This window comes from Centropristis striata, chromosome 13, assembly GCF_030273125.1.
Source record: "Centropristis striata isolate RG_2023a ecotype Rhode Island chromosome 13, C.striata_1.0, whole genome shotgun sequence".
Taxonomy (NCBI): domain Eukaryota; kingdom Metazoa; phylum Chordata; class Actinopteri; order Perciformes; family Serranidae; genus Centropristis; species Centropristis striata.
Genome location: NC_081529.1, coordinates 27,215,723 through 27,229,825, shown reverse-complemented (window position 1 = coordinate 27,229,825; position 14,103 = coordinate 27,215,723). Strand labels below are relative to the sequence as shown.

At 40.1% G+C, this 14,103-nt stretch overlaps 2 protein-coding genes across 4 annotated transcripts; both read right to left on the bottom strand.

Moving 5' to 3' along the window:
* Positions 1-414: 414 nt before the first annotated feature.
* icam5 (intercellular adhesion molecule 5) lies at positions 415-7,432 on the bottom strand. 3 transcript variants are annotated; one of them, XM_059348866.1, is made up of 13 exons: positions 7,295-7,432; positions 6,350-6,541; positions 4,580-4,855; positions 4,179-4,499; positions 3,756-4,076; positions 3,402-3,653; positions 2,871-3,197; positions 2,551-2,787; positions 2,242-2,463; positions 1,879-2,115; positions 1,570-1,791; positions 1,194-1,457; positions 415-1,030 (listed from the first exon to the last, which is right to left on the bottom strand). In XM_059348866.1, exons 2-13 carry the CDS (start codon positions 6,402-6,404, stop codon positions 837-839), a joined length of 2,928 nt encoding a protein of 975 aa, XP_059204849.1. In that variant the 5' UTR covers positions 6,405-6,541; positions 7,295-7,432; the 3' UTR covers positions 415-836. The 3 variants fall into 3 exon arrangements, with proteins under 3 accessions (XP_059204849.1, XP_059204848.1, XP_059204850.1); XM_059348865.1 differs by having other exon boundaries at positions 6,350-6,544; positions 7,295-7,428; XM_059348867.1 differs by lacking the exons at positions 2,242-2,463; positions 2,551-2,787 and having other exon boundaries at positions 6,350-6,544; positions 7,295-7,428.
* Positions 7,433-8,755: 1,323 nt separating this feature from the next.
* angptl6 (angiopoietin-like 6) lies at positions 8,756-14,031 on the bottom strand. Its single transcript, XM_059348868.1, has 7 exons — positions 13,758-14,031; positions 12,798-13,294; positions 12,562-12,699; positions 12,269-12,470; positions 10,365-10,558; positions 9,029-9,299; positions 8,756-8,942 (listed from the first exon to the last, which is right to left on the bottom strand). Exons 2-7 carry the CDS (start codon positions 13,266-13,268, stop codon positions 8,758-8,760), a joined length of 1,461 nt encoding a protein of 486 aa, XP_059204851.1. The 5' UTR covers positions 13,269-13,294; positions 13,758-14,031; the 3' UTR covers positions 8,756-8,757.
* Between the last annotated feature and the right edge of the window lie 72 nt (positions 14,032-14,103).

Below are 14,103 nucleotides of genomic sequence, written 5' to 3'. Positions count from 1 at the left end.
AGATTATACAAGAATGGGCCCCTGGGTGCCGACATGTAAAAGGCCCCCCTTTTCTCTTCATTGAGGTCATTTTGGCTGTTTTGCAGTCTTTTTGTGTCTCCTTATAGTTATTCTGCATTTGTTTGATGTCTTTTTGTCACTTTGTAGTCTTTTTGAATATGTCTGTGGTCATTTTGCATCTCTTTGTAGTTATTTTGCATCTTTTTATGGTAATTTTCTGTCTCTTTGTGGTTGTTTTATATCTCATTATGGTCATTGTGTGTCCTTTGTAGTTGTTTGTGTCTCTTTGTGACTCAACAAATAATTCTATATTTACCTTGTAGTGATTTGATTGACTGTTCAGAAAATAAATGTCTAAGGCTAACTAAGGCTCTTGTCCCATATTCAATAACAATCCATGCATGTCTTGTTTTTTCATCTTTATTATGCAGCTGTACAATGATGTTATTTGATGTGAACAACATTCCAAAGGGATTACAATGCAAACAATAACAATAATATAAAACTGTTTTGTAAAGGGAAAAAAGTTGAAAAAATCCTGTAGAAAGCAATGACATTTCCAAATATAAACACAAGACATCAACCCAGGCTATTGTGTAACTCTATTAAGGATTAAAACAAATCTAAAAGATAGGAAAAAATGAAAAATGAAATAATGAAATGCTATGATACACTTCTTAGCAAACAAGAGCTCTTGACTAATAATTTTTACATCTGTCTTCAAACCACACCACTATATCAATGTTAAAATGTAAACACAATATTTACATGTCATTCTATCATCCACACAAATTACATACTAATCTTAATCTCTCATTCAGTAAGGAATACACATCCTAAGCTTGCACCCCGTTAGACAGGGTAGTCATCGGGATATTTGAACTTTCATTGGCTTTGTCAGGGACGAAACTATATCGCCCATGTCTTGTGCTGGACTTGTAGGCAAATATCATGAGGAAGACGACGAATGCGATGATCAATATGATTATCAGTAGCCACCAAATTAGTTTTAAGGGACCGCTGGTTTCACCTGAAAGACAAAGAAGATAAAACAACATGAGTTAAAAGTGTACTTTTCACTTCTTGATGCCATACATTCATTCCCCCCCAATGCAACCTATGTATAACATCAACATCAGTCATGTCACTGAATACACTTCCACAACTGTCCAGCACAAAGTCAATAATGATACCTTTGATCACCAGTGTGACAAATCTTGTCACATGCCCAACTCTATTCGTGGCAGTACAGATGTAAACACCAGCATTGGTAGACGTGGCTCCTGTGATGTTGATGCTCTTCTGGCTCCCCCTGGTGGTATTTCTCACATTCACTGCAGAGGTGTACATCCACTGGATCTCAGGGGAAGGGTTGCCATCAGCACTGCAGTCAAACGTCACATTTTTGCCCGATGTCACGCTCTTAGTCTCATTTTTCTCCTTGATCTCAGGTGCATCTGTGGAGAGAAGTTTGAGAATTGTGGAATAATTTTGTTTATAATCCCTGTAATCATGATCAGCCAAAAACATACAAAGACTATTTCTGTGATTCCAAACAATAAAACTTACACAAAATATTAAGAGTGAGCGTGTGATTGGCTTTTCCATGTTTGTTGGTTGCTTCAAGTGAGTATTTTCCACTATCATGCTTTTTCCACTGGTGTGGGGGAACAATCTTTTTTCCATCTTTAAACCAGGTGATTTCAGGCTTAGGTTCTCCCTTTGGTTCACACTGGAGCTCACCCCTCTCTTCAACCTCATAGTGATCATCACAGGTAAACACAGGGCCATCTGTGAACATATGTCAATACACTGTTAAGAGTAAATAAAGAAAAAATAAATAATTTCTATACAATCAAGCAGCTCTGGTTCACTCACATTCGATTTTGATATCCACAGTGGTGCTGGTCTTGCCGAGGCTATTTTCCATTTCAGCTGTGTACTTTCCTGCTTTATTCCTGATGAGGGGCTCAGACGCATTGATCAGTTCTCCTTTATAGGACCACTGAACAGTGGGAGGGGGGTTCCCATCAGCTTTACAGGGCACCATGTCCAGACTGAACGTATTCTCCAAACCAGCATAACTGTTGCGACAATCTGTGATCACTGGTTTATCTGCAGTTAAAGAAAAGTGGAGAGAAGTTTGAGAATTGTGGAATAATTTTGTTTATAATCCCTGTAATCATGATCAGCCAAAAACATACAAAGACTATTTCTGTGATTCCAAACAATAAAACTTACACAAAATATCAAGAGTGAGCGTGTGATTGGCTTTTCCATGTTTGTTGGTTGCTTCAAGTGAGTATTTTCCACTATCATGCTTTTTCCACTGGTGTGGGGGAACAATCTTTGTTCCATCTTTAAACCAGGTGATTTCAGGCTTAGGTTCTCCCTTTGGTTCACACTGGAGCTCACCCTTCTCTTCAACCTCATAGTGATCATCACAGGTAAACACAGGGCCATCTGTGAACATATGTCAATACACTGTTAAGAGTAAATAAAGGAAAAATAAATAATTTCTATACAATCAAGCAGCTCTGGTTCACTCACATTCGATTTTGATATCCACAGTGGTGCTGGTCTTGCCGAGGCTATTTTCCATTTCAGCTGTGTACTTTCCTGCTTTATTCCTGATGAGGGGCTCAGACGCATTGATCAGTTCTCCTTTATAGGACCACTGAACAGTGGGAGGGGGGTTCCCATCAGCTTTACAGGGCACCATGTCCAGACTGAACTCATGTTCCAAACCAGCATAACTGTTGTGACAATCTGTGATCACTGGTTTATCTGCAGTTAAAGAAAACTTAATATTAGTGGGGTGTATTTAGCAAGCAAAAATACAATAATAAATAAATAAGTAGATAACTCACAGAGCACATTAGCAGTGTAAGGTGGTGAAGTTACAGTCGGGATGGCCTCTGACCCATTGGGTCCAAGGTGCAGCTCAGCCTTGCATCTGTAAAGTGCTCCGTTGTTAACTCTCTCAGGAATGACTTTCAATGTAGAGTGCTTATTTACTGGAACCAGACTGGTGTCATTAAACATGTCTGTGTGCACCATCTCATCATCGCGGTACCACTTCACTTTGAGCTTCTGCACAGGAGCCACACTGATAATGTCACAGTTTAGCTCACGCTCTGTGCCCTCCACCATGGGATCTGGATCAGACGTGGAGACTTCCACAGCGTCTGGAGTCTCTGCAAATAAAGAAAGGGGGGAAAAAATAGGAAGGGGGGGATAAAGGTGATGATAAGCCCTTAAAGTGACACTTCAATTGAAGAATATACTTTGAATTAGCGTTTGTGTAAACAATAGACATCATTACTTTACATCACTGGGTCAAACATTTTGTAGGACAATCCCCTGATTAATGAATGTACAGTCTGTAGACTTGAACTCACTGTAAACGGTGACAGTGATTGACGAATTGCACTGGCTGTTATCTTGACGAGTAATGTAGCAATAAGCATTGATGGTCCAGACTTTCACTTGGTCAACCGTCCAGAGGAGAAAAGGACCGTCTTCAAACCCTGTGCCTCCAGATGTGGCCTCCCAGCCCATTCCCGCAACATCCTCGGATGTGCTGCAGTTAGCTGAGGCTGGATCTCCAAATCTCACCACCATTTCAGCAGGCGTCAATACTATAGGGCAAGCTGCCATAAAAAAACAAGCATATTTATTTAGAGATTAATTTGTCTGCATAATAGATAAATATTCCATATCTACACTTATATAAAGAACACAAGGACATTTACCTCTTGGTGTTGTTGGCTCAGGTGTGGTAATGGCTGCAGGGTCTGCAGGAGCTGCGTGGGGGGGTTCAGAGACCCTTTGCATCATGTGAACATTGATATGCTTCGTCGTGTTTCCCAGATAGTTTTTGGCTGTGCAGAAGCAGGTTGTGCTGGTTCTTACTTGAGTGATGTTAAGATTATCCATGTTCCCCGAGACATTCAGCCCATCACATGTCCAGTGAAAGACAGGAGAAGGCCAGCCCTCAGCTTCACAGCTCAGGCTGACATCATCATAATCATACACATAAACATCTTCGGTTTTGTTCTTGAGCTCAGGAGCATCTGAGGAGACAAAGTAAGGCGTTGTAATCATTCAAATATTTATATCCATCCAGCATGACATTAAGGAAACGATTATTCTGTGTATTTGGAGTGTTTACTCACAGTGCACAGAAACCGTGTGTATGTCAGAAATAACCGGAGGTGGTGATCCAAGTGGCCCAAAGTCCAGCTGAGCCTCACATGAAATCTGAGCTCCGTTTTCTTTTCTGCTGATGTCGACTGTCAGAGTAGACGACTCACTTACTGGTGTTTTGGTTGCTTTTGTGAAATGGTCTGTTTTGATGGTTTCATTGTCTTTGTACCACCTCACAATGAGGTTTCGAACAGGAGCAACATCATCGATATTACACTGCAGCCTGTAAGGTGTCCCTTCCACCGCAGGTGCATGCTTTACAGGAAACACAATGGGCTGGTCTGGATTCTCTATCAAAACAAACATGGATGTAGATTATCGTTTTAGCTATTTTTTCCATTAGATAGTACTCATTTGAAATTACACTTACTGTATATGGTGATTTCAAGCTCTTTGCTGCAAACCAGACCTCCACTCAGCTTCATTATACACACTGCCGTTACGTCCCAGTCTGACAGTGGCACATCAGCGGTAATAAAACTATCGTCATATTCAATTTTAGAGTCATTGTTTCCAACCGTCCAGTGTATCCCATCATGATACTCATCTGTGCTTGTACAGTTGACCTTCACTGACGTTCCATATTCGCCTAGAACCTCTGGAGGATCCAGGATGGGAGGGTCATCAAAACACCTAGTGTCTGCATCTGTTGATAGACAAATAGTAATGCTTTAAATGTGGATTTTGCTGTACTCTGCTGGCTCATAGTGCTAATGCATGCCACTTAAAAAAAGTTTTCCTTTAATTTGTCACGAATGGGTGACTAATTGAAGGAAAACCTGAGTACCTGGATTTTACAGTTAAGCAATTAACACCTGATCATGCTCTGTTGATGGTATAAAATGCTGTCCAGGCCCACTTGACCTCAATTTATCAGTTATCACCATTCTCCTATGATAAAACATTTCTGTCCTGATTGGAGTGGTTTCTTCCAAGATGCCCCAGTACATAGGGCACCAGGGGCCACAGAATGGTTTGACTATCATGAAAATGTTGTAAATTATATGCGATGGCCTTCTAGTTCACCAGATCTGAAACACCCACATGAGTATTAGGAGGTATTGGGTGTTAGACAACACTTTCCACCACCATGACAAAGGATTTTTAACTTTACAATGATACAGCACTTCTCACATTTAGAAATTCAGTTCAGGTACTTCATAGAGAGTATTCATCGAGAGTCACACTCATGAAATGTGGTGAGTTACTGAATACAAATTACATTTCTTTTTTTTAATTATTATTTAATTTAATTAGTGAAGTCCATTGGATTATAAAAATATAATATAATCTGAATTTTTAGATGACTTTAAAATCAAACAAAAATATTTAACACACCCACACACAACTTTTTTTTTAACATCATCTCAAAACATTTTCAATGCAAATTAAACATTTTATTGAGGTTTTTTTCTGCCATGCGCTCTTTTTTATATAATATAAAGGTACTGAGACATTTGTCAAGACATTTTCATAAAATTAATAATTTCAAAATTGTCATCTTCCAAAGACGTCATCAGAAATGTAATCAAGTAATCCATGAAAATGTAACTAAGGGATTAAAGCATAAAAAGATTTGAGTCTGAAAAGTTTTGTACGATGTATTAAACTGATTATTACTTAAATGTAAAACTGCTCTATGCCTGAAACGTGGCAAGACCTGGTATGTACGACCCAAACCATAACTTCATTTTTGTAATATGATTACATAATCAAGGCTACATGTAAGCATTACCACCCAATCCTGGTACTATCTATGTCTGTTGATCTGCTTAATAGTTATACTTGGTTTTTCAAAATGGCCCCACCCGGTAAAAATGTGGTTTCCACAAGTCAACTGTCACGGATAGAGGCGGAAGGAGAAGTTTTGTTTAACCACAAGCAATATATCACCTAGCTCTGGCACTTAAAATATGAACGTTTTTATTACAGTTAAAGAAGTTACAGGGTTTTTGGTCTATCTTACTTCATTATGCACTTTTTTTAGTGTTACGATCTGGTAAATTTTGTTCAGAACATGGAGCTCTTGGAACTATAATCAACAAACTACCCCTGTATTTTAATGTTTTATCTCTAGACCCAGCACAAAACAACATTTAAGAGCCACACAGAGCTCCTGTATAGCATCATTATCACTCACCGCACAGTGAAAACATGAGCATGAGGAGGCCCAACATCCTGAGAGGCAGCAGCATGCTGCTGGGATGAGCCTGCCGGAGGAAGGAGGTGGATGGAAGAGGTGTGGTGGGTTTCAGGATGCCGTGGCGGCTGTCCAGCTTCTGGTCAAGATTAATCCTGGCTCAGAGCTGGTGGCCCTGATGGTGATAACCTGCTGCTGACAGTGGCAGGAGGTAAAAAGAAAGTATACCAGCGGAAAATCAACGCCCAAATGTACAGGAAACTGCAAAACGGAAATATGACAGCAAAACCGCAGTTTGTTCAGTGCTCAGCCTTGGAAAGTTATATACTTCTCCCTCACTTATTGCATCATTCACTTTGTCTTTTTCTAAAGTATTGTTAAAACTGATATACAGATATTCATTTGGAATCTTTTTATTTCTTTATTTGAAGAAGTACATTGCAAATTGGAAAAAATCTCATTTTGTCAGGAAATTGCAAAATACAGGACAGAAGTGTCAAAATGGGACATGTTAGTCATTATCCAATGACTCACAGTCTATACACACATTACTGGCTTACCTCTAATCCACCATGTATACATGAAATAGAGTGTTCCTTCTACCCAAAACTCTAAACACAAATGTCTAACTGCACAATCATTTTCACAAACTTCGATAATAAAACCAAACTCTCCACTCAAACCCTTGTAATCTTACATCCAAAGCAAACCTTACCTTTAAGCACAACATAAAAGCCACCAAATACACATAAACTCCAAAATAGCCATTACACCGTCATTGAAAATACTACTGTAAGAACCCATTACTGCAGCTGATAAAGAACAAAGAATAAAGTAATAAGTGAAATAATAGTTACTGTACAATACAGAATATAGCTGAAGGACACGTATGCGCTGAAACAGCACTACAAAGTTACAGTAGAGAGCAATATGTAAATGACCTACCTATATTCTCCTCTGAAGGCCGAGGTTATAGAGGCTACTGTGAAGTACAGCTTCCCTCATTAACATCCCATAGACAAAGACATGGTCAACTACAATTGCACAATTCTCATGAGAAAAAATTTTAATCCTTGCCCTTCCTCTTCCTATTTGACCTCCTCTCCTGTATCTTCAGGTCTTTGTTGATATTCTCCAACAACAAGTTTCTCTCTAAGTAAGAATAAACACGCACACCCAAAACAAGGAGGGCGGGTGCAGATCATGAAATAAACAAATGAATAGCTCACACACTGCAGGGCTCTAATGTCCACTCGTTTATTTCCACCTACTGTAGGTGACGTTGCGAGCCGTTTGCTCTTCATCAGATCAAAGTGGACAGTGCACAATACCTATCTTACATTTAAACAATATAGACATACACATAGTGATACACACTATGTAATCACATTCATGAAAAGCATGCATACACAAAGCATACAACTATGCTTAAGTTTAAGCAGGGGGAACTGAAACCACTATCTCTGCTCTCTTCAAAGCCAAAGCGTCCATTGATGAAAATAGTAATTTTACCTCAACGAAAACAGGAGTGGCTGGTCTAGTGCTGCCTTGATCAGATATTTTGCTTGTGCTACTGTGTGAGTTTGGTTAAGTTTCATCAGTTTCATATGTCACACAATAACACAAACAGCTGTAGGTAATAGACTGACTATTGATAAGTACCTCATATGAACCAACTTCAATAAATATCTCTTACATGTCTTTTAATTACAAAGACCTCAATGAGGATGTGGACATTTGCACTTTTTTGTGACTCCCTAAACCTTCTTGTCTTGCCTTTTTACACTGTGCATGTGTTTCTTTCTACATATACATGGTTGTAATATATGTGTGTATAGTTAATTACATCTATTTTGTCTTTGCAACATGTGGTGTTTCTTTGTAATTTCAAAAACGCATCTGTGGATATTTAAAATGGACTTATGCACTGTCAACTTCGGAGGGATGAAGAACAGTCATACTCGAAACATCACCCAGGTGCAAATAAATATGTTGACATTAGAGTCCTGCACTGTGCAAGCTATATATTTATACCTTTTATCTATCTATTCTGAGGTTTTGATTGCTGTGTGAACAACTTCAGTGTTCCTACAAGGGGAATTGTGTGTTACCTGGGTGCCAGCAGTGATGAATTGAGTTAATGACATTGATTGCCAGTGCTGTCTAAATGGGCACATGGTGCAGCCGGTTATACAGTAAATCAGGGGATTGGTGTGTAAAGTTTTTCAAAAAAGTTCAAAGAAATCTGAATCATGTGTGAAAGTTAGAAAGTTAGGCCCAGTTACAGTGTGTAAGTGATTGAGAAAAACTACAGTGATAACACTGAAACAAATTCTTTAAGGCCCTCCACATCTGTCTGCATCAGTTCATCATTACGTTTTTTCTCACATGTCCATAATGCAACTTTGTTAAACGGGTTTGATCATCATAGAAACTCGTTTTAGAGAGTAGGATCCTCCATGGAACTCTGCCCAGTAAACCCCATCCTGGTAGCGGCTGCGATAGTGTCCACCCCGGTACCACACACCGTTCAGATTGGAGTGGGCACACATGTGGTACCACCAGCCTCCTTTTTGGAAATGAGCGCAGTTACCTGGTGACACAACAAAAGAACTCATTAACAGAAAAAGTCAAAACACAAACTTGGAGCTATCAAACAGCACCAGAGGGAGAGCGGACCTGTATAGCTGTCCTTGTCTCGATCCAGAGTGGTGAAGGCCTTGTTGTTGTGCCATGAGAGGGAGTCCCCTGCATTGCCCTGGTATTGTCCCAACCGCAGTCGGTACCAATCGCTCTCCGGTTCCAGGTGGAAGCTGTCATACTCAGCAAACACCTGCCGTCCCTGCCAGTCCTCCATAGCCACGCGGAGCTTATACTGGGCCTGTTTAGTCAGCCAGTAGAGGTGTTCCAGGCCGAGCCAGTACTCTCCATCAAGGTTCCCAAAGCCTTGCTGTAACACACAAACACGGGTCCAATCTTGGTAAGACTATTAATCTTGTTTTGTTCTTTTCCCCTCTGATTCTAGTGCAGCAGGTCAAAGCTTTTACTTATCATGCAAAATGTTTACAATATCTACTTGACAAAAATTGGTACAGACATTCAAGGTCCCCAGAGGATGGATCCAAAAGATTCTGGTGATCCTCCGACTATTTCCAACAATTATTGGATGGATTGCTTGGAAATTTGGTAACATTAGTGTTTACATTTATTAATGTCTAAATTGTATTTTTTTAAATATTTTTTTACTTGTTAATTGTTAATACCTTTCCTATATTTTTGTAGTTTATACTGCTTTTCCCTGTTGTGGGACTAATAAAGGAAATCTCATCTTATCTTATGTCCTCATCAGGATGAATTGTAGTAACCCTGGTGATCCTGATTTTGACTTATTGTCATCACCAGGTTGAAATTTAAATTTGTACTTACTACTTATTTTTAATGATTGCATATGTGCAAACTGATGGCACTCCCATCAGCCTTTGCTGCACTTTGTGTTTGGTGCTGATTATCAAATGTTACCTAAAAACATGACACATGACACCAAATGCATGCTCACATTGCTGTGCCTTAGTACAGCCTTACAGAGACTCAAGCAGGGCATTTACAGTTTTCCTCAATTGCTAAAACACTAATTCCTGTTGTGTTAATCAATTTCTCAACATTTCTCCATGGGCTACATACCTGAAACACTGTGTTTTCAATTTTTTGGTGTAGTGTGGAATGACTACTCAGCAGTTTTTCTATTTTGACTAATTAGTTCAAGATCTGACAACATTGTTTGGTTTTGAGAACAGGAAAAAAATATTTTGAGGTGATGGTATGGTTTTGCTAAAAGAATCAGAGGTTTTGTGAATGTAGTGTGAGAAAAGAGTTTTGTGTTTAGAATTCTGAGAAAAGGACAGGAGGATTCGTAAAATGTGTTTTAACAATTGAGAAAAACTGTAATATTGTTTACTCGATAAAAAGAACAATGAACGGGACTTTGTTTCGCAGACTTGCATGTGTGTGTAAATACCTTATACTGCTCCCATGTTCTGAAGAAGTTGACAGACCCATCCTGTCTCCTCTGGATGACTGTCCAGCCTCCCTGAGCCCGACTCTGCTCGCACCAGGCCTGCAGGAGGCGGTTTGCACTCTGTGGACGAAGCAGGTAGATCCCGCTGGTGGTCTCACCTGATTCCAGCACATGCTGGCAGTCGCGCCACGGCCCTGAGATAGAGAAGATTAATGAAGATAAATGGTGTATAGAATTCTCAGAAATTCTTTACTATAGGGCATTAATATGTCATGAAAAAAAACTCAGTAGCTGCAATTTTAGAAAACATAAGGGTGGTGGCTGTGACTGTCCTTCCCCAAAAAATTACCCCATGGGTTGTTTCTACAAGCAGCTTATTACAAGAGTTTATTTTTAACTTATGTACGTAAGTAAACTTACATAACTAACGTCACAACGTTAACCCTTTAATGCACAACATGGGTCTAAAGTGACCCGACAGAGTTTTTATGTTCTCTATCTTTGCAATAATTTTTTTTCATCATTCAGTATTCCAGGTTTTCCTCAATTAGTTTGTTTTTGATCATCATACATCCTAATTTTTATGTTTTCCTTTATCAATTTTTTAACAAAATCCCCTTTTGGGTCACTACTCTTCTAATGCACAACATGGGTCAAAAATGACCCATATCCATTTTTTTGCTAAGTAGCTTGCTAAGCTAACTACTTAGCTAACTTCTTGGCTAAATAGTTAGCTTAGCAAGCTACTTAGCCAAGTAGTTAGCTATGTAATGATACCAAAACTTTTTTTCTTCACAAATTGTGAGAGGCAAAATGGAAATAATGATCTGTTGTTATCAAAAACAAGATATTTAAAGAATACTTGGAATAGTCAATCATAAAATAAGTTAACATCAAAAGATAGAGCACAGAAACACACAGCAAGAATTAAATAACATGGGGAATGAATGCGGGTCATTTTTGACCCATGTTGTGCATCAAAGGGTTAATGAATAGGTCAGCTTACTTATTTGAACCCATTTATATACAGTCTATGTTTGAACCCAAACCAGGATCTCTTACTGACCCTAACCAAACTGCAACATTTTCACAATATCAACCATGTGTTTAAAACTGCAACATTATGTTTAGGTATGAGGCCGAGTCGTCTTAGAGGGTAAAAACAAACAACCTATGTGGTCGTGTGAGTTGGAGGATTTGTTAGGATGGTTTTGGAATTCTGTTTGTTTTAGCGTCACAAAAATCACAGATGTATAGCAACGACAGATGCACAGCAACTTATCTTTTTAGAGTTGATTATTTTTCCTCCGGCGCATGTTCAGTGTCTCATGCCACAGTGGTAATATAAACAAAGGAATCTGAATGGAGAAAATGTATACATGGTGGAAATCTCCCACACTAAGTGATAATGCCTAACGGTGATCCCTGGCATGCATTTGTACTCCATGTTCAGTCACCTTCACACGCACAAGATGTGGCAATGCAGGGTCTTTCATCAGAGCTTTTAGCAAGAATTGAGTCACAGACACACACACACACACACACACACTTTGTCACTTTGAGGAGTCACTTTGGTTCTGCTGACTTGGAAAGACTACTCAAATTCTCTACTTTGTCATTTCAAACATTCCCGTTGTGCAAGTAGACATTAGCTGTGTAATTTAAAGTTTCAACAAATGCTGGGGTTCATGAGCATGCCTTCATTATAAAGTCCTGATAAGAACTGCTGGCTGTTTTTGACATTGTTTAGGCATTCCAAGAGAGATAGGGCTCCTACCAGCAGGTCACTGACTCCTTCCGCTTCTGCTTATCTAAGCAGCCAAATAACTCTGACAGAAGATGGATATGTGTATACACACAGGTTTTAATATTTCTGCTACAAGGCATGCTTTACATTGATGTACCTGGAGTTTTTGTGACAGGGAAACTAATGAAAGGAGGGTCTGTCGGAGTGTTGGCTGTAGTGCTGGGGAGGGAAAGACCATTTTTTTCCTGCTGTGGTGAAAGAACACTTTGGTCCCTTTGAACGTCATTGGTCATCTCCCTGGCTTCAGAGCTGAAATTACGATGCACATTAGACTGGCTTTTTGATGGTTCAGTCGTCACCTGTGCAGACCAACACACACAAAAAAAACACTCTCAGTTCCAGATAGAAACCTCACAAATTTGCAACATGCAACCACAGTTGGTTCCCTACCGGAGAGGCCTGCGTGGGGTCCCTGCACTGGCACTGCTTCTCCAGACGAGCTATAAACTGGTTCTGGGAGCTTATCATGGAGGTGAGAGCTCCATATTTCTTCTCCAGCTCCCTGTAGTTACTGGACACCTGCAGTGCCTGACATGTTGCACCACCCACAGCAGAAATAAGGATAAGTTTGATAACAATTAAGATAAGATGCTTTGCTGTGACAAGGACTGTACATCTCTGCTCACCTGTGTTGTAGCATTAAGCAAGAGGTTCTCCACTCTTTGCTGCTCCAAAGCTTGGTCTTTCTTGTGTATGACTTCATGGAGAAGCTGAGCGTAGAGCTGGGCAATGCGTGAATTGATGCTGTTACTCTCTTTGCGCAGGGCTCTCACCTCCATGGCAAGGGACCCCTCCTGCTCCAGTTGGCCCCTGAGCTTGTCCAGCTGCTCCTGCTGCCGTCTGAGCTCCGCCCGTAGCGATGCCACCTCCGACTGGTTGGTGAAAGCAGACTGTGTGTTCAAACATAGCGCACCTGTCAGTTTTTGCTGCGGGACAATGAAAGTGTAGGAGCACCGGCCTCCTTTTGTATCTGAAGATCGCGATGAACGCTTCTGAGTGTTCTCGCCATGAGCCCCTTCCTTCCGTCCTCCAGCTCCTGGTACGTCCACACAGAGTGTTAAGAAAAGTGTCAGACCTATTGTCAGTGTCTTCTCCATGAATGTGTTAAACTTCTGAGGACACCCTGGTAGCAGAGGAGAGGTCGTGATTAGAACTAAAACACATAAATGACTGATACAAAGACAAGAACTTTATATTTAAGGGGACTGTGTTGTGACTGGTCACCAGATGTTTCCTTGCAAAGTGAGAGTACACACATTCTCCCCTGGCTGGAATTTATTAGCAGGTCAACACTGAAGGGACAACAGTCAACATCAACCAGCCAGAATAAATACACCTCCATCTCACAGTCAACACAAGAATAAGCTCCACGTCCAGCCACAACAACCACGGTCAACACCATAAACACATGAATACAAATAGGTCAATATGACACATCTATCTCTTGTATAACTTTCTCACCGGAAGCAAATGTTTTTGGTGAATTAAACAACAATTCTGGTATGATTCAGCAGTGTAACAGTGCGACTTTGGATGCCATTGCCAGAACAGTTTAATCTACATTCAATTGGATTACATTTACTTACGGTAGCAGCTGATAGGTGTTCAGGTTGCCTTTGTTCTGCAGCTCCCAAGATGTACAGTTGTAAAACAAAAGTTAAAGCATTTTCAAAAATCACATGTTCAAGGATCAGGAAGAGTCACATTCACAAACTACCAAATTAAAATATGTCTGTGGTCCTCCTTAAACGTGAAGTGACGATGAAGGCAGAGAAAGCTAGACTACAAGTGGATCTCAAGAAGAAGAAAAAAAAAACAAGGATGACAGCCAAGTTTCGTCAGCAGCGAGACTACCTCTTCTTCTCCGGAGGTTCTGTCTCAGGATCTCAGAAGAGGGAGACAACTAATTACAAACTATCCAACGCCGCCTCC

Bases quoted from the DNA above. Each gene is read 5' to 3' on its own strand.
- icam5 (XM_059348866.1), bottom strand. From the start codon at position 6,404: ATGCTGCTGCCTCTCAGGATGTTGGGCCTCCTCATGCTCATGTTTTCA. The intron at 4,077-4,178 runs GTGAGTAAACAC...TTGTCTCCTCAG, and splicing joins ACACACGGTTTCTGTGCACT to ATGCTCCTGAGCTCAAGAAC. The intron at 3,654-3,755 runs GTAAATGTCCTT...TTTTTATGGCAG, and splicing joins TGAGCCAACAACACCAAGAG to CTTGCCCTATAGTATTGACG.
- angptl6 (XM_059348868.1), bottom strand. From the start codon at position 13,268: ATGGAGAAGACACTGACAATAGGTCTGACACTTTTCTTAACACTCTGT. The intron at 12,700-12,797 runs GTGAGCAGAGAT...GCAACATGTCAG, and splicing joins TGCTTAATGCTACAACACAG to GCACTGCAGGTGTCCAGTAA. The intron at 8,943-9,028 runs GTCCGCTCTCCC...TTGTGTCACCAG, and splicing joins AGACAAGGACAGCTATACAG to GTAACTGCGCTCATTTCCAA.